This window comes from Corvus cornix, chromosome 1 (assembly GCF_000738735.6).
Source record: "Corvus cornix cornix isolate S_Up_H32 chromosome 1, ASM73873v5, whole genome shotgun sequence".
Lineage (NCBI taxonomy): Eukaryota > Metazoa > Chordata > Aves > Passeriformes > Corvidae > Corvus > Corvus cornix.
Window position 1 is genome coordinate 44,765,642 of NC_046332.1, and position 24,019 is coordinate 44,789,660.

Consider the following 24,019-nt stretch of genomic DNA (forward strand, 5'->3'; position numbering starts at 1 on the left):
TTGTTCAGTCCATTTAGAAAGAGAAGTCTCTTCTTGCTCATGCTATGAAAACATTATCACAACGAGACAGCCGCCCACTTCCAAATATTGTTCAGTCCATTTAGGAAGAGGAGTCTCTCTGCCTGCGTGTGGGTCCTTTCCCCCGACTTGCAGCTTTTCCCGCAACTGCTTTCGAGGGTCCACTCTTGAAGTTTTTTGGGGTACAATTTTAAGGTTGAGCCGTTCAGAAACAAAACAGAGGCCCTTCTCCTTCCCTGGGAGCAAAGGGTCTTCATCATCTTCATCGTTAGGACTATCTCTGAGAGCATCTCTAGGAACTGAGGTTTTCTCCTTTCCCATTTGGAGCAAAAGTCCTCATCTGGTTCATCTCTACGGACTGAGGTTTTCTCCTTTCCCCATTTGGAGCAAAAGTCCTCATCTGGTTCATCTCTACGGACTGAGGTTTTCTCCTTTCCCATTTGGAGCAAAAGTCCTCATCTGGTCCATCTCTCCCTGTCCAAACTTCTCATGAAATTACAGCTGCGTCAGCATCTGCCTATCTCAGCGCAGGTGCTTCTGCTCACGAGTTGAACACTCCACCCCCATATCTTCATGAAATTACAACGGGATACTCTGATATATCATAGCTTCACAACAGAATTTCAGCTTTAAGCATCTCCTCTCTCTCTTCGTCAGGTTTTCAGCTCTTCACAGCAATAAAAAGGGTTAATCTCACCTCGGCCTTGCAGCTTTGCAGCTGGAATGTTGAATTTTTCTTATCGCAGTGGAGAGGGGGGAGAGCCGAGCCGCTCCAGCTGCCCACGGCAAGGCAGTGGGGGGGGTTCCATGGCTGGAAACAGGTCCATCGGCTCCAGGATGGCCGTGGCCCGGCCCGGCCTGGCCCAAGCAGGGCCTGGCCGGGCCCACTGGGCCCCGCTCGGGCCCTGCAGCCACCTGTCCCAGCGCCGGAAACGAGAGAGAGCTTGGAGGGGGAGTTTGCCTATTCTTAAATGTGGATCACAGAGGTGATCACAACTTTAAGTGGCTCAGAGAATTGTCCATATCCAAACTGGCCAGCTGATAGGTTCTATCAGTTCCCAGAGGAAACTGTAAGCACCCCTTAGCAAGGACGTCCCTTCCGGGACTATGCTTGCTAACCTATGACAATAAGGAAGACAGATTTCTTTAATAATTTAGTCTGCAGTTACAAATGTTTTCCCACAGTCAATGAAAAGAAAAAGCTGCCTTTTATTTCAGAGGGTTTTTTTGTGGTTTATTTGCTGTAAATATGGTCATTTTTTGTCTATAAACATCTTTATTTTGAAGTTTATAAAATTTAGTTTTCATATTAAAGTTTTTAAGAAAATTCTGCTGGCGTCAAGCTTCACATTTGAGTACTTCCTAAACTTAGACAATTGTCGTCATCTTAGTACACAAAACAAAGACATTGAAATCCGGTCCTACACTATGGTGTGTATTTTTTTATATAGTGTGTTCTTTTTTGACTTTTTAATATGAGGTTTTATGTTAATTCATTTGTGGTCTCTTAAAGAACTAGAAAAATAAGTATGAGAATTTTAATTAGTTGACTAGATTAAAAGCCAATCATCTAACATTGTGTTTTGTACGTATGGAATTGTCAGATACCTGTAGTTCACAGTAGCCTTATCTAATATAAATTTTGGATAGGTAATAAATAGCCAATATTATTGAAATTTTGTGATGAAAATTAATATTGCATGTAATACAGATACAGTTTTGTGTGTACATGCTCACAAGTGTGTGTTACAAGCTCTGGTTATTACCATGTGTGCGAGTATATGAGTTGATAATTTCAGCTGTTTGTTACTGCGACGTTTATCAATGCTTTCTGAAAGGATTTTGGAATAAGCTTGCTTCAGTGTGAAGTAAGTTGTTTCCATATTACTTCTAGGCGCTGGAGACTTTGAAAATGTTTGAAAAAAAAGATAGCAGAGTAAAGAGTGCAGCTGCAACAAACCTTTCATTCCTTTATTATTTGGTAAGTGTTTGCTTCAACAAAACTAGTTAAGAACTGCAGTTTATGTAGCAACCTGTGTATTTTTGTACCAATTTTTGTCTCTGCCTAAATAATCTCTGTAAACAAGAAGAAGCTGCACCTTAGAGTAGTTATTCTGGAACACCAGTGGGAGTTTGGATTGGGTCCTTTTTTATCCTGTTGGTGGGAAGCAGAGTGAGATTGGGCTCTGGGCCCCAGGCCACAGAAGCATGCCTGCAGTTGGGTTTGTGCAGAAGCTCAGTGGCTGGATTTAGAACACTGGCCCTGGGGACCCTGACTGCACTTCAGGAACACGTGAAGTGCGTAGCTTAGGCAGGTGTGGTTTTGTATGAAGTTTGTAGGGTATGGATTTGGGTTGGGGTTTTTTTTGTAATAAATGCTACTTTATTACAACAAAGCAAGCTTGCAGACTGAATGGGGCAGAGTGGCAAGATGTGTCTCAAGTATTATCTGAAGCTTGAAAGAGATGATATACCTTTTGCAAATATATAAGAAATGTTTTAGGACTGAATAATGGGGGTTTTTTTCATCCTCAGTCTTCTGAAATTCCTGTAAGAAGGCACAGCTGCAAGAATATTGACTGACAAATGACTAATACAATGTTTGTTTTGTTCATGCAGGGGAATGAATTGGAACAAGCAACTAACTATGCAGATTTAGCTGTAAATTCTGATAGGTACAATCCAGCAGCTCTAACTAACAAAGGAAATACTGTTTTTGCAAATGGAGACTGTGAAAAAGCAGCTGAATTTTATAAGGAAGCTCTCAGGAATGATTCCTTATGCACTGAAGCGCTTTATAATCTTGGTAAGTCACAGGTGCTTTTGTGATTTAGCTTTTGACTGAAGGTAACACTCGTGTTTCTGAGAATCTGTCTTTGAAAGTTTTGTTACAGAAATATGTGTGAATTATTATTACTTTATTGATGAATTTATGTTACAACAAGATATTAACTGGTATTACCTGTCTGTTCTGGAAAAAAAAATTCCCAGTGTTAACAACATCAACTAGTAATTGCAGATGAATAAGTTACTGTGAAGATTAAGAAATTCATACTACCTACTAAAAGGATACCAGTTTCAGCATTATTAAACCATCGGAGTCATTCTCCTCTAAAAGCCTTGCCTTTCTCTCATTGTTCAAAAAGTGAGATTGCGTAAGTTCTTGGTCTTTGACTGGGTTCATGTTCCTTGTGTTTATCAGTTTGGTAGTTTATCATGCTGGCTGGTAAGAATTCTGTGCATGGCTCTCACGAATAGAGTCCTTTAAAGTCAAGGCAGTTAATGCTGCCTCCAAATATTGTGTTCCTATTTTGCTTTTCTTGCTTATTCTTTCAGTTAATATGCTGAAGCACTCTGTTTCTCATTATATTAATACTGTAACCTTTATTTTTTAGGTTTAGCATACAAGAAGTTAAACAGGATAGATGAAGCTTTGGATTGTTTTCTGAAACTCCATGCAATCCTTCCAAATAGTGCCCAAGTGCTTTACCAGCTAGCAAGCATGTATCTTTTTCTGGATTATGATAAGGAGTGGTGGTTTTAGTAAACCCATTTAATCTGAAATACGTGTTTCAATCATGTCAGGGTGATTTAGAAATTTACTACGATGTCCATTGTAGTAAGAATGATTTATTATCTGATGTTTGTGAGAATGAGACCAGAACTTAACCCTTCTTGAATATTTCCAGTGAAGCAAGTGAGGAACATTAAGACTGCTCGCATTGCAGGGATTAGATTTACACTCAGTATGAAATTGTGTCATGGAATATTTAAAATGCTGCTGGTTTTATTATTACTAAAATATAATTGAAAGTAATTGTGGCAGATGTAAGCACAATTAAGTAAAATATTTAAGAAAAAATTTTGTAGCTAATAAATGGGAAGTTCTGTTCTGAAAGCTGTTTTCAGATTAGTTAGTGTATGTGTAAGAAAATAATTGTCTCCCAGCTCTGCAAAAGCTCGAGAGATTAAAAAGCTGAGGGAAGGGATCAGCTTTGCACATCACCAGTGATATTCTAAACTATGAATTTCTTTAACAATGCTCCTGAGGATGTCCAAACTGTAATAAAATCCTCCCCAAGGCAGAACAGATTCCAGTTGATGTACTACACTTTTAAGAATAGTGTAGGTAATAAACATATTTTTTAGTCAGTAAAATAAGTAACCTCCAAAAACACAAAAGGACTCTGATCTTTGTTCCATGTATAGCCCCTTTACAACAGCATAGATGGCCCAACAACTGTGAGTGTCCATCTGGGAAAGAGCTTCTCTGCTCCACTGCTATGTAAAACTGCTTTCCACCAATTCTCAGAAGCTGCTGCCGTGACAGGTAGGATGCAGCAGAAACTGAAAAAACAGGTTGGGCAGTAGCTCCAGCTGACACTGCTGCAGAGGAGGGAAGAGCCCACTGCAGGGTGAGCTACAGCTAAAGCTGCCTCTGTTCTCTGGACCGGGATTGTCTAGGCTGTGCTTCTTAGACATGGAGTAGAAAACCCCCTGCTGGCAAAAGTCTGTTCTTGGGAATGGCAGTTTTATCTAATCACTTTAGAACACAATGCTGTTAGTACAAAATCTAGGCAAGTTGTAAAGGCTGCAAATAGATGGCCTGGTTCTCACACTTCATTCTTTTAAATGAGGAAGTCAAAGATTAGTGTCAGAGAGAGAGAGAGAGAGGACAACTGAGCCCAAAGTTTTGTTGAGCCCGGCATAGTTGTAAGGTGAAAGAGCAGCCAAAGTCTCTGAATACTTTTCTTTTTCTGGCATAACAAAAATACCTTCTGATACAAATGAAATTATGAAAACAGTGTGGAAAAAAAAAGTCATTGCATCTGCCCACTACAGTGACTGGTTTAGTGTTCAGCATGTGGATTGCATTAGGCAAAGTAGTAGGGATTCTGAGTAAATCAAACTACCATCGGTATCAGTCCTTGACTGAAGAAAACTCAGATACCAGATCATGGAAGATCCCAATCAAGCCATAGAGTGGCTCCTGCAGTTGATTAGTGTAGTACCAACTGATCCACATGTACTTTCAAAGCTAGGGAATTTATATGATACTGAAGGTGATAAATCTCAAGCTTTTCATTATTACTGTGAGGTACTTGCTCTTATATTCATTTCTCAATGCACTTTGTCATAAGTAAAGAAAATTTTGCCATAGGTTACTATATCAAATTAACAATTGATGAATTTAAACTTTTAAAAATGTCATTCCAAAAGAAGTAAAAAAGGAGATATTGTGGAAGAGTTAATAAAATCTGATTTTTGTAGTCAAATCCTAAGGAAACACATAGCCCATGTTTCCATGTGGATGTTGGCCTCAAACTTTCTTTTATTTTAATATAGTCATCGTTTACATTGACCTGTGATAATTTTAATTTAAAATATAGCCTGGGACAGAATAAAAGTGGGGAATAAATGTAATTTTAGAGGTATGTAATGTGACGGAGTCGATTGGAAGCCGTGTCTGTATAATAGGCATGGAGATGCATATCTAATGTGTTTTGTTTATGTTTGGAAGGTTATATATATATGTATTTTAACATTATAGCTATGCATTATGTATGCAGTTACCTAGATAGGCAGCTTCTTTCATTTCAAACCAGCTGTACTACTGTCCATAGCTTGTAGAGATTCTTCTGTGTTAGAAATGAGAGTAAGACAGGAAGTGGCTGGTGCAGTCTGAGAGTTCTCTCTATGCAAAGTGAGGCTGACCAAAGGCTGTGTTGCAATCTGAATTACCAGCTGAGTTGTGCTTGATGATAATTTTGCTGCCTATTTCAGTGGGAATTTCTAAAAAGCTGAAAATGCTATTCATGTAGTTACTTGTAGAAAAGAATGCTTTCAGGTGAGTTTTCCAGCAGACTGATGTGAACATGGAATTGTACACTCACTAGTTAGCATTGTTTAACGTTTTAGGTAAGCTATTCATGTATAGACGTGATTTAAGTAAATGTTTTTGCTGTTGCAAGCTATTTAAAATATTTCAAATAAGGCTAGATGGAAAATGTGACAGACTCATCTTGGGTAACTTCTAAAAAGCATTCTGCAATTAGAAAGCTTGGCATACTTTTTTTTTTTTTTTTTACTCCCCCACCAGGATCACTTAGTGTAGCACACTACTTCCATTCATTTATATTGCATGTTTTGGGCATCTGGAGAATTAAACACTTGAGTAAGATATTCCAGAAGCAACATAAAGATGTTGTTTATCACTGAAATTGTGCATTTTTTCACCTTTCCTATTTTGTCAGTCATACCGGTATTTCCCTTCAAACATTGAGGTCATTGAATGGCTTGGAGCGTATTACATTGACACCCAGTTCTGTGAAAAAGCCATTGAGTACTTTGAAAGAGCAGCACTTATCCTGTAAGTAGTTATTATTTTATGCCTACTCACATTTCTCATTAGACATCCATAAGTATACCTAGAGACAAATCAGTTGGATAACTTTAATACCATAAACAAACAACAGGGTTAAGAATATTTGTGATATTATTTAATTTTCTCAACTTTCTGTTCATTTACAGAGTGCTTTTGCTCTTAACTGTGCATTTTCAGTGTTAAGTAAGATCCTGCACTGGGCCCACGGTAGTGTTAGGTATTAGAACCTATGCTTCTCTATTATCTGCCATTAAACACAGCTGTGAAGTGGGGAACAGTTCTCTAAAGCCACCAAGACCTCTTTCTCTATGGCTTTATGTGAAATATTTCCTTTCTATTGTTTTATTATGTGGTGAGGATTTGGTGGTTTAGATAAGTGTGTGTTTCAGCTGATCTTGCTGCGTTTCATCTTTTCACATAACTTCTACTTCCATCAAATAAAGCATAGAAGTAACCAAAAATGTGCAGTGCTGTACTACCAGTGGTCAGTGAAAATAAATAGGCAGGCTAAACTGATCCTGATAAAGATGTTTGAAATATCCTGAGTTCAGTTCAATAACTTAATTGCTGAAACTCTTCTTTAGCAGAATATGATGCACTTAAGAAAGCATATAGGCCATATACTTAATTTTAGTTCAGAAAAGGACCTTACTAGAGAATGGTTAATAAATAAAAATTGGGTCAAATTTAAATTTGTAATCCAGAGTTCAAAGGTAATTCTAAAAATACACGCATACGATCTTTTTATGTGGAAACAAATATTTGCCTATAGGTTCATGAAGAATTTTGTCGTAGTAGACCAACTAAAATTCACTCACAACAAGTGGGAATTTCTTTATTTTGTGTTTTAGGAAACCTATGAAAAATTAGACTAGGAAAACTCTGTTATTGCTTGTCTTGTCATGATCTAAAATGTGACATTCTTTTTGTTCTGTGAATCTGAATGACATGTATGTACAAGACAGCATGTGAACAAAAAATTTGTACAGTATAATTCAAGGAAAAATACTACCAATAGATTGTAAAAAGTTCAGTAAAAAATTCTAATTCTGGCTTTGAGACGCTTGGGTTAGAATAGACATTAATTACAGATGAGAAAATCTAAGGCTTAATTAAGGATTAAAAATGAAAAAAAAAGATAAAAATAGACTTCACCCAAATGGTGGTATATTTATAAAGAAATAGAGAAGTAGATTAGACAAAAATACACAGGAGAGAGTTGACAGAAATCACAGTTCACTAGTTTGCCAGTATTCTTTTCCCTACAAATACTGGCCACCATAAGAAATCACATTTTAGTCAAGCTATGAGATCGCATGTGCTGGCATTCATGGCCTTAGAAAATTTGGAAAGAAACAGCTGAGACTAAAAAGAATTCTTTCATAATCTTGTTTTGGCAAAGATTTAAATATTTTGTGCTTCATGTCGCGCTCACTCCATGCACGAAGTATGTGGATTGTAAAGTACTTACGAAGAATTGGCATATTAAATTCTTCAATATTACTTGTAATTGTAATCTATCTGTAATACAGAAAAATTATTTCTCTGTGGGAGGATATTTTTAATAGTTGATAACAAAGCATTAAGTGTTTGGTTGTTTATTTGGTATTAAAAATAGAGACTAGATCTGGTAATTGGTAAATACGAATGTAAATTTAAATTGCTACTAACTTCAATCAAAGTTGCGTTTTAAAATTACATCTTTATTTTAACTATGAACAGCATTTTTTAGTTTAACATTTTTTGTTTAGTGCATTCAGTGTCTAAATCGCAATAACTACTTTTTAAATTGCATTCTAAGATAACATGTTAGACAATGAATTGGGAAACATTTTTTCACTATTTTATTTTTACTAGAATGCTCAAATCTATCATGAATTAAAGGAGTTAGTGCAATTAGTACTTGCTGCTGGCAATTTATTCTCTCTAGAATTTTCATACTGAACTGCGTAATAAATTCTATTACAGCGTGTGCTTGGCTGCCTTTGTTTGCAGGAGGCACATTCAGCTGAAAATGAAAAGGTGCAACATCTGTATTTCATGAACTTGCTTGGCAACTACCAGGCAAACAGATTGCTTAGAGTTTAAAATGGCCTGTGCTGTGATTAGAGAGAAAAACTGAAGAGGATAAGAACAAAACTATTCTGAAAATATTACTATACAGTACCTTTTGGATATGCTACTATTCAGTTGTAAGCCACATGTGGAAAGTGCTTTGGCTGTCAGAGAGGATCCTTACACTGTTAACATGAAAATTTCCTAATTTTCATATTATCTTGGTAAAAATGAGGAAAGAGTCCAACAGTTTTATTGTACATGCTCAAGGATCTCAGTATTTTGTCTGACCATACTGTCACCATTATGTGGTAAAAAGAGAAGGACAGGGAGCAGCTGGGGTACAGAGGTGATAGCAAAGAGGAGAAGCCAGAGTTCAAAGCTGTAAGTGGGCACGGACCGTGCTTTCTGGCAGGAATCCCTTGGGTTTGTGTGGAACCCTAGTGGTGGGACCTCCTCAGAATACAATTTAGCATTTTGTTCCTCCCCCATTGCATGGTTCTGTATCTCTGACAAAGATGGTTCACATGTCAGGTCTACTAATTGTGTCTGGGCACAGAATCAGGAGCCTGAGAAAAACTCTAACATGGGACTGAAAATGAGTGACATCAAGTCCTGGAAACAGGTGCATGATCCAGTGGTAAATTATGTGTGAGCTGAGCAGGCTGTATTCTTTCTAGGAAGGCAACATGCTAGGTGAAAAATTTATTAGTAGTTAAATAGTAGGTCTTTACCAGTGCTATGCAGATTATTTTGCTCATTCGTTGTTTGGCAGCATGCATGACTTTCTTTTATTTATATGCAGGCCAACACAAGTGAAGTGGCAGCTGATGGTTGCCAGTTGCTACAGGAGAAGCGGTGAGTTCTGTGACTTCTTTGTAATTGCTGTCAGGTTTGTAACATTTTTTTGTAATTCACTGGGGTTCTTCAGCCTGGAGAATAATGAGAGCAGTTTATAGGAAAGATGGAGACAGACTGGGGTCTGCAGTTCCAGGTCACGGAGAAATGGTTTTAAACTGAAACAGGGTAGATTTACACTGGGCATAAGGGAGAAATTCTTTATTGTGAGCATGGTGAGACACTGGAACAGGTTGCCCAGAGTAGTTGTGGATGCCCCATCCCTGGAGGTGTTCAAGGCCAGGTTGGATGGGACTTGGAACAGCCTGGTCTAGTGGAAGATGTCCCTGCCCATGGCAGGGGTGTTGGAACCTGGTCTTCAAAAGTCCCTTCCAACTCAAATCATTCCATGATTCTGTGATTTGTTTTGTTTTGATTGATGTTTTGATTTTTTCTTTCGATCTTTTCTGACTGATGTGACTATTGGTTCTAAAGTTTGTGTGAACATTCAGTTACATGTTAGTTTGCTACAAATTTTCTCTGTATATAAAACAGGAATTTCTTTTTAAGTCCAGCAAGTGTCCCTGCACTGACTTATGCATGAAATATTCCTTATGCTGTTCAATAAAATAAATAGTACAGCATAAATGATCTGATAGAAGGGCTTTGAAATGTAATTATACTACCAACTAATCTAACATAAATAATTAGTTTTTCAAGTAGCTTAAGTCCCTTTCTTTGTCAACAGCAGGTATAATTCTTTGATATTGAAGTAGTATTTGTGTTACACAAACATAAGAGAGTCTTAATGTGCTGTATTTTCTTACTGGGAATATAATACACTGATAAGCAAAATTAAGAGATTAATCTTGGTTTTTTTCACCACCTAAAATACATTCAAAATACTTGATGCTGTAAATGATACTCTTCTTTCTTGCTGTTCCATTTTGTCACTCTTCTTTATGCTTCTTTAGAACTTTGCAGTGCAGTCTGTCAAAACAAATAAGTGCATTTTCTCACTCAGCTCAGTTATTTAATACAACAGTGAGAAAAGGAACAGGACCTAGGGGAGTCAGTGAATTAAGAACAATCAACACCACCCAAAACCAGACACATAAACTGTTTTCCCATCAAAGAAACACAGTGGGTTTGACTGTATTTTAGATTGTTTATAATTTATTGGTAAAATTCCCAGTTTATCATGTTCACATGTCTCAACAAACTTTTTTGTCAAGTATTTTATGGATATGATGTTTTAAATTCATGGGTCAATCAGCCCTTTCAATCAGTCTGAGTCAAAATTGAGGGCAAAAGTCTTCAGGAATAATTGCTTCACTACCAGATCCAGGATGGGAGAGCCACACAGTTTGTATTTTGATGGGAGGAAGGACATGCTGAGCTCAGCTTTTAGATATTTCTGTTTGACCAATCCATACATTTGCAGTCTCTGATAAGTCCTGTTAGGCTGATACAGCACCTCTAGTAGTTGTGTTGTAGAACAATGCTGTCATAGAGGAAGGTCAAAAAAAAGCAAAAATCAGGAAACTCCTCCTCATTGATTCTGTTATTTACAGAGTGATTTGGACTGTTTCAGATGCTCTTAATTTTTACTATCATTTAATAAAGAATGTTCAGTTTGGTCTTACCAAATTTGGACCTACAATATTAAATCATTTACTCTAACTAAAAAGATGAATTGATATTCTTTTTTATGTTTGAATGTGTGGATAGGAGATGTTTGTTTTGTTTGCAGGTAACTACCAGAAAGCTCTGGAGAAATACAAAGTCATTCACAGAAAATTCCCAGAGAATGTTGAATGTAAGTTGTTTCATTCAGCGGTGTAACTATCAAAGGAAACTTTGTTACATTGAATAGGTGTGTTAGTAATCATGTGATGTATTTTTCGTATGAAAATACTTCCATTAACTAACATTTTTATTCATGCTAATGCTGCATGTTTTCTATGACAGCACTGAAGGGTGATTTAAGAAATATGAGGTTACTGCTGAAGAAGAGTGATTAAAATAAACTAACTGAGTTGCATTGGTGGATGAGTTCTTTCTTGTACATATGTCCTAAATGTTATAACTATGTTACTTATTTAATCTTACGAAAAAATACAACTATTTGTACTTGTAGTTCCTGCTAGTTGAAACTCCTGCTGTAAATTTCTAGATAAGAGAACATCTTATTGCTGAGTTTTACCTAAGTCAGGGTTTCCAAAAAAATGTAGAGGGTGAGATTTTGTTGCTGAGTTTTTAACTATAGTTGGTCAAACAGTCTCTGGAAAATCCATAAAGGATTTCAAACTAAACTGCGGGAAACATAACTTTGAAGAGTAGGACATTTTGCAAAATCAGTCACACCTGTATTCTAAATAAAAAAGCCCTGTAGAAAATAAGGGTTGTCAGTGGTTGTCTAAACATTCTCTTCCATCCCACACTGTGCCTCACAAATTCCAAAACACAAGGTTGTCGCCAACAAGTCTGTGCTTTCGGATGCAATGTGGGAAGAACATTCATTGTATTTTATTTTAAAATCATATCGTTCTCCTTTAACAAATGTATTGCTTTTTTAAAGAGGAATCACACAGCTCTCTTGTACAAGTGAAATTCATTGCTATTACTCCTCAAAGTTATAAACAAAATATCATGTTCATGTTGGTCACACATATTTCAGAGGGGCATTTAGTAAACCTTTTAGAATGCAAATATGTTTCTGAATGTAGTTTCTACAAATTTCACAAATGGAGGCAGGAGTTAGGCAAGACAATTTAACTGGTTTAAGTTTTCTACTGCTGAAACAATGGTTCTTCCCTCATCCCTCCCTGACCATTGGCTTCCTAAACCAGCAGAGAACTAACTTAGCACAAAATGAATAACGTTTGTGAAAGCAGTCCGGAGAGAATGGATCATGTCCTGCTTGTTTCTGCTTCCATTCTTTGAAAGGAATGTTGACAAACACACAGGAATACCAACAATGTTTTCAGAGTTTGGTAGAGTGTCTCAGGAGAATGTTTTTAGGGGTTCTTTTGGTTCAATCATACAGTTACAGTTGATTTTCATGTCAGCTTTGTTGGGGTTTTTTAATTCTATAAATATTACTCTTTAAAAAATCAGCCACAGCCAGAGCAAAAAAACCCCATTTTGATTCACTTGGCATTTGCAAAATTGTTTTCAACCGAATTCTCTTGATACCAGCTCCTCAGAAATATCTTAGTATCATTTCTATGCTTTCCAGCTTCCAAAATATTTTGCGAATGCCAAGACTTCTGGGCCAAATGACTTAGTATGCCTTGTGCCTTCCACATATACCAGTGGTATTTGTACTGTTCATGGATACAGACACAGAGAAAATGTTGAATTACTTGCAAAATATCACAACTCGTGTAGTGGTGCTGGACTGGAGTTGCCTTGTTTGCAGTTATTTGCACTGTTTGGCATTCTGCATGTCCAGTTCTGTCAGGGTGCACTTGTAGTTTGATCTCCTTGTAAGTCTTTTTTTAACAATGCTTTGCTTTCCAATTAGGCCTCCGATTTTTAGTTCGTCTCTGCACAGACATGGGGCTGAAAGAAGTCCAGGAATATATAACAAAGCTTAAGAAAGCAGAAAAATTAAAAGAAATAAGAGAGCAGGTAAGTTTGTTTCTCTGTATATTATGCAGAATTGCTGCAGGCATAGATGAAGCTAAAATAGTGTTTATGATACTTCAAGATACAATGTGTTGTTAACTTCCTGGTTTACAGAGGCCTGTGTTTTGGGGTTCTGGGGGGTTTAGTTTTAAGTTACAGATCAGTCTTACATCTGTCTGAATAGTTTCTGAGCACCAGATTTTCTGTGATTTTTAAATACTAGTGAAAGACAGACTATGTGGACATGGTGGGAATGCCGGAGCCACTCGCATAATTCAATGTCTTTGGAATGTCGTCTTTCCTACTTTCTTGCCAGATTTTATTTAATACTTTAGTGTATTTATGAGCCAAGTAATAATGCAACTATAGGGAGAGATGGGAAGCCTGAGAATTTGTCCATGTAGAAGAACTCCTTTTTTGTTATACACTGAACTGCAGCATTGACATATTATATAGGTAGAAGTAAACTATTCATGTGACTGCCAATTTTTAAACTGGAAAAAAATTCCATGGAAAAGTAACAGGCTGTGAAAGGTATGAGATCATAACTTGTGTTCTGTTCAGAAGAGTGAGCTCATGTTTGTGTGTGTGTGTGTGCACTCGTGCATTGTTTTCTTGCTATTCTGGTGATAAAGTGAGATTTTAAAATTAAAAACAGCTGCTTGTTTGAAAAAGCATTATCCATCCTGTTGAGCTGAAAAGTATTCAAGCTTGTTTTGTCTATCCAGAGAATTGCCTCAAAGCTGCATAGTCACATTAGGATACATTAAGTCTTAACTAATTTACTCTGCTCTTAGTAACACTTATTGGTCCCTTTTGATGCCAGATGATGTGTACATGCATCCTTAGCTACTTATGCTTAAGTTCCAGGGAGTTTGAGTATGCACATGAACACTAGGACATTTTAAAAATGAAGCTCACAAGGGGAAACACTGACTGAGGGATTCCAACTTCACGCTACAACCACACTTTGAGGGGCTAGCTGAAGTGTACTGATTGGGTTTTTCAGTAAATGTAAAATTTAAAGCGCTTGGGAAAATGGACGAAAGAAAGCAGTCCACAGCTGTAGTGGGATTAATATTCCTCCATGTCTCCCCATAATTGTATCAGTAAGCAAAACAGATGACCAGGTATAATGTTCCTATTCTGCAGAATTCATAATTAAGAGATTCACTGAAATGTGTTAAAGAGGCTTTGCTTGGCTTCTAATCAGTTCAATGTCAGTGATAATACATAGTCCACTGCAGTAACTTTCAGTACCTCAGTGCTTTACTTGAGAAAGCTCACCAACAAAACCAGTTGAAACGGAATTATTTTTAGCTAGTAAGAGAGAGAGAGGTCCCTGGAGATGGAAAGGCTATTTCCTTGCATGTAATGCTGGCCTTTTTTTTTTTGCACTGAAGGTGTTAATTATAGATGGGCACATGTCAAGGATTTTAAGGAAAATAGCTTTTTTTCTTTAAGAAAGTTGGTATTGGAATACAATTTTAAAAAAATTGTCATATCTCTTTCTGTTTATTACATATGGGAAGTGGGAGCTTTTCCAAACAGATTTCTGTACTTCCTGGTGAGGAAAAAGCTACTGATAGAGTATTTAAATTTGAATCATCTAAGTAACTTCAGATTTTAGTGACAGAGAATTTAGTAACAGGTTTTATTCATTCTGACTTCATTGCATTAAGGGAATTCATTAAGTCGTACCTGAATGACAGAAGTGTCAGTGGGATCCAACACAAACTCGTGGTAGCCCAAATTATTGCATAGTTGGTTTAGACTGCTAGACTTCAATAGTGATCATAATTCAGCCATGACGTAGAAAGCTCGCTCTGTGTCTTGCATTTCAGTATTCCTGTTTAAGAGCCTCTCAACTCTATCCTGTCACAACACTGACCTTGCAAAGCAGGAACACGGAATGGTTTAGGTTGGAAGGAACATTTAAAGGTCATGTAGTTTCAGCCCTCCTGCTGTGGGCAGGGTCACCTGCCACTATCATGTTGCTCAAAGCCCCATCGAACCTGACTTTGAACCTTTCCAGGAATGGGCATCCACAGCTTCACCAGGTAACCTGTTCCAGTGTCCCACCATCCTTGTCATATTTTTTCTCCTTCTCTACCCCTTTTCAGTTTAAAGTTTCAGTTTTCATTATTCCTTGTCATGTCACCACAGGCCTTAGTAAAAAGTGTGTCCCCATATTTCTTGTAAGACCCCTTTAAGTATTGAAAGGCCACAACAATATTTGCCCAGATTCTTCTCCTCTCCAGGCTGAACAACTTCAATTCTCTCAGCCTGTCTTCACTGGAGAAGTGCTTCAGATCTCTTTTCATCTTCATGGCCCTCCTCTGGGTCCTCTCCAACATGTCCATGTCCTTACATTGGATGCCCCAAACTGGACACACAATTCCAGGTAGAGTCTCAGGAGAAGAGAGTAGAGGGGTCTTAGAACAGATCTGTCTAGACCACATAAGGTGTCTGTGAGGGCACTTTTAATTAGTTAAAGCTTTACGGTAGATCTGCTTAAATATTTCCTCTAGTGTGTTACCCAGAAAAGAAAAAAAAGTTTTTATTCAGCCTTTTGAATAAGCCTGATTGTACTGTAATTTAAACTAAAGCAATTTTCATTTAAGCAGATAAAAATGAAATGCAGTAGGTTTAAAAAACCCAAACAAACCCCAGACAAACACTCCTCTTGCCTTTGTGCCCCCTCAAAATCGTCAATAATAAAATAAAACAGGTTTCTTGTCCGTTCTGTTAACTTCATTCCTGCAGACAGACCAGTGTTTCCATCCTGACTAAGCTCTGAATAGCAGCAAAACTCTGCCCCTGTGGTTCCTAGTATGCTCTCTTCAAATGAAGTCTGATGGGTTGCTTTCTACTCCTTCCTGCATCTCCTTGTCTTGGTGGGACATGCTCCCATCTCCTTCTTCTGGCTTTCTCCTCCGCCACACACTGAAAACTTTCCAACTTCCTCCCAAAGGAAAGGAACAACTTCTGCTCCCAAGGAACCCACTGACACAGTTTTCTTTAAAATGAGCACTGTTGTAGTTGGTAAAGGAGCAAAGACTCTAAGAAAAGATGTTATGGGGGATGCTGCGATTTAGTATGCGGCTGCCCTGCATTAGTAGTGGAGTATCTTTCTGTGACAACCTCTACATCAGTGCTGTCTTGCAAATAATAGCCCTGCAGTTCCTTTTTTTGCTATTGATGTTACATCTGGGTTCCCATCCTCTGGTTTTGTGTTTGGGAAGGGTTTTTTTGTTTTGTTCTTGGTTGGGGACATGTGTGTGTGTGGTTTCTTAGTCTTCTCTCTACCATCTGGCTTTGGAAATTACTAGGGGTTTTTTTTTCCTAAGAAGTTCCTTCTGTCATCCATGACCATACAGTCATAAACTATACTTTCAAGTTCTAAAATTACCAAATTTTAATATTTCACCACCTAAGTTTCCAACAGGAATACTGGTTTCAGTTAGCAGTACCAGATACAGTTCAATTCCTGCTCCCTGTTTTAGACTAACCCTTGACTTCTCAATTGCACCCAGTGAAGACAAAATAGGTAAAATGCTAGTGTAGTATACCTGCGTTTCACAGTCTGCACGCAGACTTTGTCTTCCTGTAGAAATTTATCAAAATTTTCTATTTTGGCATTGTTTTTTCAGAATAAGTATATCCACATGGACTTTATACCAAAATAAATATTCTGGAGTACTTATTTCCCTCAGTTCTCAAATATGGACAAGTTGTTAAATACTTCCAGCCAAGAATGTAGGAACATCTGTGGAGTTCATTCCCTATAGAAATTTTTCGCCCTGCTTCTCACAGCATTCAATTTTTACTGCAACCTTCATATGTTGGAGCGTTTGAGGGGGGAAGGGGGCTGGGGGCTTTGTTTGGTTTTGTTTTTTACTGCATTAGTCTTCCTTTTTCATATTTCACTCTAAAAAAGACAGGTAATAGTGTAAAAGTTCACAGAGCCTCCTTGGCACTGCTGTGTGCACAGATTACTGTTTATTTCTGTTGAGTGAGCTTAATGGCTGAGAACGAGGGGCTGATGGGGTGTGGTGAGAAGCAGTGATGAGAGGTGCAAATGCTGGAGGAGCCTTACTGCCTTTACCTTCAGGCATCCACATCTGGGCTAACCATCCTAAATGTCTTTTGCAGTCATGGGAGAAAAGGCATTTTTAGGGTGGAAACCTATTTTGAATGTCTGCTTTTAGTGTGGGATTACTTACAAACTACTCACTTGGAATTTTACAGGAGTTAATCATATGTTTAAGCTGTAGTTCTTACGTAATATTTTGGGAGGAAAATCGTAGGATGTAAATGCCAAGAGGGCACTGTCACATAGGGACCGCTTCCCTTGGGCAGACAGAAGCTGAGCTTCTGCTGTCAGACTTGCTGTCAGTCATTCAATAGTTGGAGAGTCTGGACAGGCTTCCTGAAGGATTGATATATGCTACTTCACTGGGCTGTGAAAAGGATGTTTAATCCAAAATTCAGAGAACATATTTTAGACTTGAGGATTTCCCAAAATAAATAAAAAAGTGTGAGAAATTCTGGTCCCAGACTGAATTGCTCCAAGACCAGTCCTGGTTTCACACTAGGCTCAATGCTTTCCTGTCTGACTCCTGTGGGTTTTGATTTAAGAGTTCTTCCTTTTTCTGTTGGCATTAATCTTGAAAGTTCTTTCACTTCTTTGGTATCATTCCAACTTTGCCAGACTTCATGATATTTTTCGGGTGAAAAATGGAGTGAAGAAGTTACAGTAATTGACCTGAAGAATTGATCTGTGTTTTAATCAGATCCTGAATTCATATTTTGAAATAAGATGCAGAGATACTTTATTAATAGCTGAGTGCTTTAAACATCAAGTTTTTGTACCTACCTGTCAAAAAGTCCCTCGCTGAGGTGTCCCTTCTTATAATTGACAAGATGTATGTATAAGAAATTTGGTGTTTTGCCAGAAGAGCTAAGTCTGCCATGTCATACAAAGGTATTGCTTTGATAAACTGTTGAAGTTTTCAAATAACACTCAAAAAAACACAGCTGGAAGATGTTTATGATACCTTCCCCTGCACAAGAGAGCTGACTTTTTAAACATAGCTTTTAAAGTATTTACCTTCTCCTTTATCTTGCATTTAACACTCAACAGCAAATTAAATTTTGCTGTGAAATACAGTTCTGTGCCAAAAACTCAAAATCCAAGATCCATAGGGTGAATAGTTCTTTTTATAGATTCCCCAACTTCTCCCTTTTGAGTCTTTACAATAATAAAATGCTTGTGGGATTTACAAGATGTTAATAGGCAAAGGCTACTTTGAACTCATGCAAGGAGGGCTCTGTTGCCTGTTTTTTCAGCTGTACTTTACAAAAGAACATCTGAACTATTTTTATGCACATTCCTTGTATAAATTTTATCTGAAGAAAAATAATTTATTGAGATATTCTATTTGAATTTCACAGAACTCTTGTTTCATATAAACATTGGATTTAACCCTGACTTTAAGGACAATTTTGTGTGTGGAAAAACAAGCTTTAGTAGTTACAGTGTAGTAAGTCTAGTTTAACATTCTCCTACTGTTTTATTAATAAGCTGAGTTTAATTTTCAGTAATTATCTCTAATATATATTACTAAATGGGTTTTTTTGTTCTGTTCTTTTCAAACCTTTTCCACTGTTCTGCAGCGCATTAAATCTGGCAGAGATGGCAGTGCACGTGGCCGCAAAGAAGGAAGTGGTGGTAAGTAGTCAATGCCTCTGCATAAATACCAGTTTTGACAGGATCCTGAAGAAAATAGATTTTCTGAAAGTGTTTGTAAAGGCTCCTGTCATTCTGATAAGCACACAAATATGCACTGAGTAATATGTAAGTACTTCACAAATTTTGTTTCATACGTTTTGATTTTCTCAGTGCTGTATGAAATCGCAAGTGGTACAGTAGCATGGATTTGGTCTAACATTTGTGTTCTATATACAGATCTTAGTGTATACCTAAAGCTAAATTTATGATTGCTTTCAGTACTGTGGACTTGAATGTTTTTATCCCATTAACTTGGTATTTGAACATTTTTAACTTCAGAATATTTACTATAAGGAATCATTTATTATAACAAAACAGAACACACAAGCCATGGAAAATAGGAATTCATTGTTTCTTTATTTAACATGAAGGAAAGGGAATTCTGTGCCTGCCATGTAATCTACTATATTAGGTGCTTGTTACAAGTTCAGCAGATTGTTCTGTGCAGCCAGCTCTCTAATGAGGATAACGTATCCTTAACTATCTTTGAGCTCATCCTTCCCCTTTTCTCTGTATAGCAGAACTGAAGTTCTGGAGTCTTCCCTAGAAGAAAGCTTTCTCTCTGACTACTCAGTCTCTCTGCTTCTACAGATTCACAGTGCTGATTTCCATAAATATAAAACTCTTGCAGTGTAAGTCAGGAAACTGTCCTGTTTCATCTTTCCTGTGCTAGGCAGCCTGCATATTGCAGAACTAATGATTTTTCCCTCCCATTATTAAATCCATGAAATTAGTAATGTAAACCTAACAGTCCCCCACTGCTGGTCTAAGGAAGCTAGCAGATTTCAGGCTACTTCAGCCACCTGGAAAAAAAAAATCCATCTTTTGACCCAAAAAGGAAATGGTTTATTTGTATTCTGCGTTTGGTTTATCTTGGTATCAATGGGTCTCATCAGAAGATATCCCCTATAAATTCTTGCCTCTCTTCCCTTCCTTTTACAGAGAAATATGTTATGATATTTTTTTCTTATTTGGTAATTTTATTTCTCCACCTACGTAGCAGATATTTTCCTACCCTTATCGAATTCTATAGGGTCACGAAAAGTCATGGCAATTGCTAACATAATCTGAAGATGACCTTAGAATGCTGTTACATTTATGAAGACTGCTTTCCTGGATTCTCTAAAGGTTAAGAGTGAGTATTAGGTGCTTGAGAGAGATCTCATTCCTTTTTCAGCTCAGTAGTTTCACTAGAGAAGCTCTTAAATAATCTCTTGATGTGTGGAAGAAACAACCATTCACCTAGGATTAAATTTTACCTGTTCTGGGCCTCAGGCCAAAGTAATTCTTTATTTAAGTAACAGAGAGGGATAGAAATGTTTCTGGGCTCTCCTTTGTTACATAAACCCCTACAATCAGGCAGCCAACAAAACAGCAGTGTGAGACAGGATTGGTCCCTGATCTCTGTCATAAAGCAGAGACCACTTTGGTATATAGTAAATAGAAATGAAGAGCAGCATTGGTAACAGGCAAGGGTGTTTACAGATGGGCAAAACTTTGCATCAGGTGGGTAGGCAAATAGCACAGAAGGTCTCTTCCAGCTCTATTTTGTAATTATCCCCACCCTCATTAGTGAAAAAGGGGTATGTTTCAGTAGCAAGTGACTCAGTAATTAAGCAAAAGAAGATATAATAAGGCTCATACTGAAAAGATGCTAAAACAACATTAATCCCCCAAACTACCAGTTTGTCAGTATTTCTTTTAAAGACAGAAGTATCTATGGACAGTTGTCTTCTTTCTTCTTCTTTTTTTTTTTTTTTTTAATTTTAAAAAAATAAGAAAGAGGATGAGAGGTTAAGCAGGATCAGAATTGACCTAGAATTTACCCTATCAGTAATTCTTAGATTGTTGCTCAAGATACTATGTCAAATGTATGAAAGAGTGGAAAAATCCAGAGTTTGGGAACAAGCGTGTGTAAGAGCATGTTTGAGAAGTCTCCATTATACAAGTGCAGTGCCAAAGATCCAGCCTTTCTGGAAATTACTCGGCAAACAAGCAGAGGTACAAAGAAGGTCCTGTAGTGAGCCTAGAGTTAACTTCCTGCTGGGATTCTTAATTAAAAGTTGTGGTGAGCTGTACTACTTAGAAGTATTTTTAGAATGAGTCAAAGGCGCTGGGTACATTTTAACTGGTGATGTTGACTCTGGGGAGACTTATCAGTGAAGGAACCGGACACTCACAGCATCAGATGTTAAGGACTGTGTTTGTCCACATTGTACTGAGGATGGCTAAGAGAAACCTGAACACCCAGACATTTTATTTTGTCCAGTGCTTGGCGTTATTCACCTGGGTTATGAGCTGTAATTTGCAGGTTAATAAATTTCTGTACATGGCCTGTGTGAAGACACATACGAAATATAAACATGGGTTATTTTATTTCATAGTATTAGTATGCTTTTGATAAACTAATGACTTCAAAAGGAGGAAAAATAAAAAAAGAAACATTTGTATACATTTTAAGGTTAGTCTTTTCCAGTGGTGTTGCCAAGACCAAAAGGCATCATTTTCCTACAGTGTATGAAGGATTTGCCATCATTACTAAACCCAGTGAAACATGGAATCCTCCTTAGTTTAGTACTTACTAGGTAAATTAAAGTACTCACTAGCTAACTGAAGTCTGTATGCATTCCAAATATTTTAGGTATGATGTCTGTTTTATTTTTTTTTCTGCTACCAGCTCGCTGTCCCTATGCTTGCTAGTATTCCTAACAGATTTTTCCCCCCAAGTATTTTGTCCCTATATAGCTATTTATATTAAGAGTATTAATAATTCAGGTTTCCTTGTTTTAGGAAATATGATCTGCAATTGCTTTTAAAGAGGAAGCTAAGAAGAAAGAGAACTAAGCCAGCAAGGCTTGTACTTCATAGGGCATCCAGTACTTTGCCAATATAAATTAAAGCAGAAGGTGTATGAGATGCACCAAAGCACAGTTTCAGCAATATGATTGGTGTGTGCATGAATGGTAGACAGAATGGAAACAGAGAGGCCAAGGAAACTGACGTGTATGTCAATGTCAGTTAAAGTCTGCTCTTGTCTTGTGAGAAAAATAAGCATTAAATCTAAAATGCCTACCCAAAATTGAACACATTTGTCACTCACTATAAAAAGTGAAATTTTCTTCTCCCCAAAATTATCAGATTTATGGTTTTCAATCTTACTTATGTTGGAAGCAAATTACATTGATACAGTCCTATTAAAATTACTCTTTTTAATTTAAGAAAGGAGAAAGAAAAAACCAAAACCACAAAGCCTTGAAGGGAGCTAACAGTGCATTTGAGTTTAGGCAGTTGTCAAAGATTTTCTTTCCAATAATCTTCTCTTGTTTTCATACTCACTTTTCTGTGTTTTGTAGATATATGATTGTAACATCCAGAATTTAGAAGTTGGTGCACTGTGGTTTTTACTACCATAAGAGATTTTTCCTGTTTAATAGCATAATGCCTTTATATAGGTAGATAAGGCAAAGTATGACGTTAAGGATTCCATTCCCATGGCAGTGTTTACTTGGTCTCTGCATTTGCCCAGCTCTCTGAATGGGGAGTTTTGTGCTGGATGAGAGGAGCCGTGCAGTCTCGGACAGGAGCCCAAAGAAGCAGTGTTGAATTCAGAAGATGAAAGGCTGCCTACTTTGCATTCTTCTTGTTACCTAAGCCTGTCAGGATGAATTTGGAAAATAAACCACATGGGAATAATTTAGGTGCCTTTTTCCTTTTTCATTTCACTGGTGACTGTGTCAGTTTGTCCATCCCCAAAAATTTCCCATATTCAAACACCCTTTACCATCCCATAGGGATATCCTCATATATTATGGAAGTATGTCTTACATGTTAGAGCCATGGGCATGCCAAATAATCCTGACTGTGACAGAGATAAGAGATTTTCTTGTTACCCTGCAGCCAGGACATGACAATAATTTATATTTTCTAGGCTTTGTGTGCCTGTTGATGCCTCATTAATTATAAGTCATTGTGGAATGGTTCCATTGTCTGTGTGTGCAAAATAGGAAAAAAGTTTTCTTAATTAATGGAGAAGGGAAAATCTTTTGAAATGAAGAGAATATCTTAATCTGTTTTCTGCTCTGAACCCACCTAAGGAATTAGCTGAACTGACACACCACAAACAATTTTCATTTAACAGAATTTCAAATCAAAATGAACAGCAGTGAAGTTATAAATTGCATCTACTTCTTACGCTCTTTCACAGTTTTAATATAACATTCTGCCTTCTACACTGAACTTACTCTTCTCTTTGGTCAAACCAATGCCCATTCTGCTCCAAAGATGGTGTCTTCATCCCAAATATGAAAGATACGCAGAGGTGCACTTAAAACACATTCTGGATTTGGTGGAGCATTAGCCAACTGTGCTCTTTGTTACAGAAACATTTGACCGAAGAGGCAGATTACCAAACAATCTTACCCTTCGTTGTCTTTTCTTTATGAGTGAAACGGTACTAAAAATTCTAATTTATGTCCCTTGTGATTCCTGGAGGAATTTCCAGTGCAGTAGTCTCATCACTGTAATTGCAACTAGTTAGATTCCTTTAAAAAATACATACAAATACCATGGATTTTATGTGTTGAAGTACACCCAGCTATCGTGTGACACAGGAAGTACAGAAAGATAAAAAGATTGAGAATCTTGTTTGCTAGAAATCACTACTTAAAATAGGACTATTACCAAATAGGCTAACTTTTGCAGTATGTTGCATTAGTCATTGTTCTGCCATATAAAATTAGCCATTTTTTAAAATTAGGTTTTATATTTTGATTCTTTTTTATTCCTGTCCAAGTTCTATGTGAAGGAATTAGTTCAAATTAGTTTTTGTAAGACACTGAACAAATCTAAATGAATGAAACAATTCTAATAGAATAATTTAAATATCCTAAATATAATACTATGTCCATGACTTTTAAACAGATGAGAGGAAGGAATGCACTGTAAATGATATCAGCATGCAGACTGTATTATTTATGTCTTTCCATGCATAGTCCTTAGTTAAGGCTGTTGAACACAGACTGTGAGGGGAATGTAAAGTCAGCATGATAATCCAACTCTCAAATATAATAATTTTACAGAGTAGATATATTTATAAATTAGATTTTAAAAATATATTGACCAGCTCTTCTTAATCAGTTCTTGTTGCTTTTTCAACTGAAATCTGGAGCCATGTTCCTGCAGTCAGTTCATGTGGATGTGTCCCTATTGTCACCCCAAAGTGAGTACAGTGGGGCTGGCCTCCACATGAACTACAGTAATAACTTATTTAATAAAAGCCCAATAAATTAATAAATAAG

At 37.2% G+C, this 24,019-nt stretch overlaps 1 protein-coding gene across 4 annotated transcripts in view; it reads left to right on the top strand.

The window, feature by feature from the left end:
• IFT88 (intraflagellar transport 88) overlaps nt 1–24,019 on the top strand; it is a 47,016-nt gene that overhangs the window by 17,917 nt on the left and 5,080 nt on the right. For 3 of the 4 annotated variants that reach the window (XM_010400530.3, XM_019286449.3, XM_019286448.3), the window contains 9 exons: nt 1,913–1,999; nt 2,638–2,824; nt 3,414–3,522; nt 4,966–5,116; nt 6,273–6,388; nt 9,264–9,316; nt 11,049–11,114; nt 12,825–12,931; nt 18,608–18,662. In XM_010400530.3, the coding sequence (XP_010398832.1) occupies nt 1,913–1,999; nt 2,638–2,824; nt 3,414–3,522; nt 4,966–5,116; nt 6,273–6,388; nt 9,264–9,316; nt 11,049–11,114; nt 12,825–12,931; nt 18,608–18,662 (931 nt within the window). Of the gene's footprint in view, nt 1–1,912; nt 2,000–2,637; nt 2,825–3,413; nt 3,523–4,965; nt 5,117–6,272; nt 6,389–9,263; nt 9,317–11,026; nt 11,115–12,824; nt 12,932–18,607; nt 18,663–24,019 lie in introns of those variants that run through there. The other variant, XM_019286450.3, reaches the window with a different exon arrangement.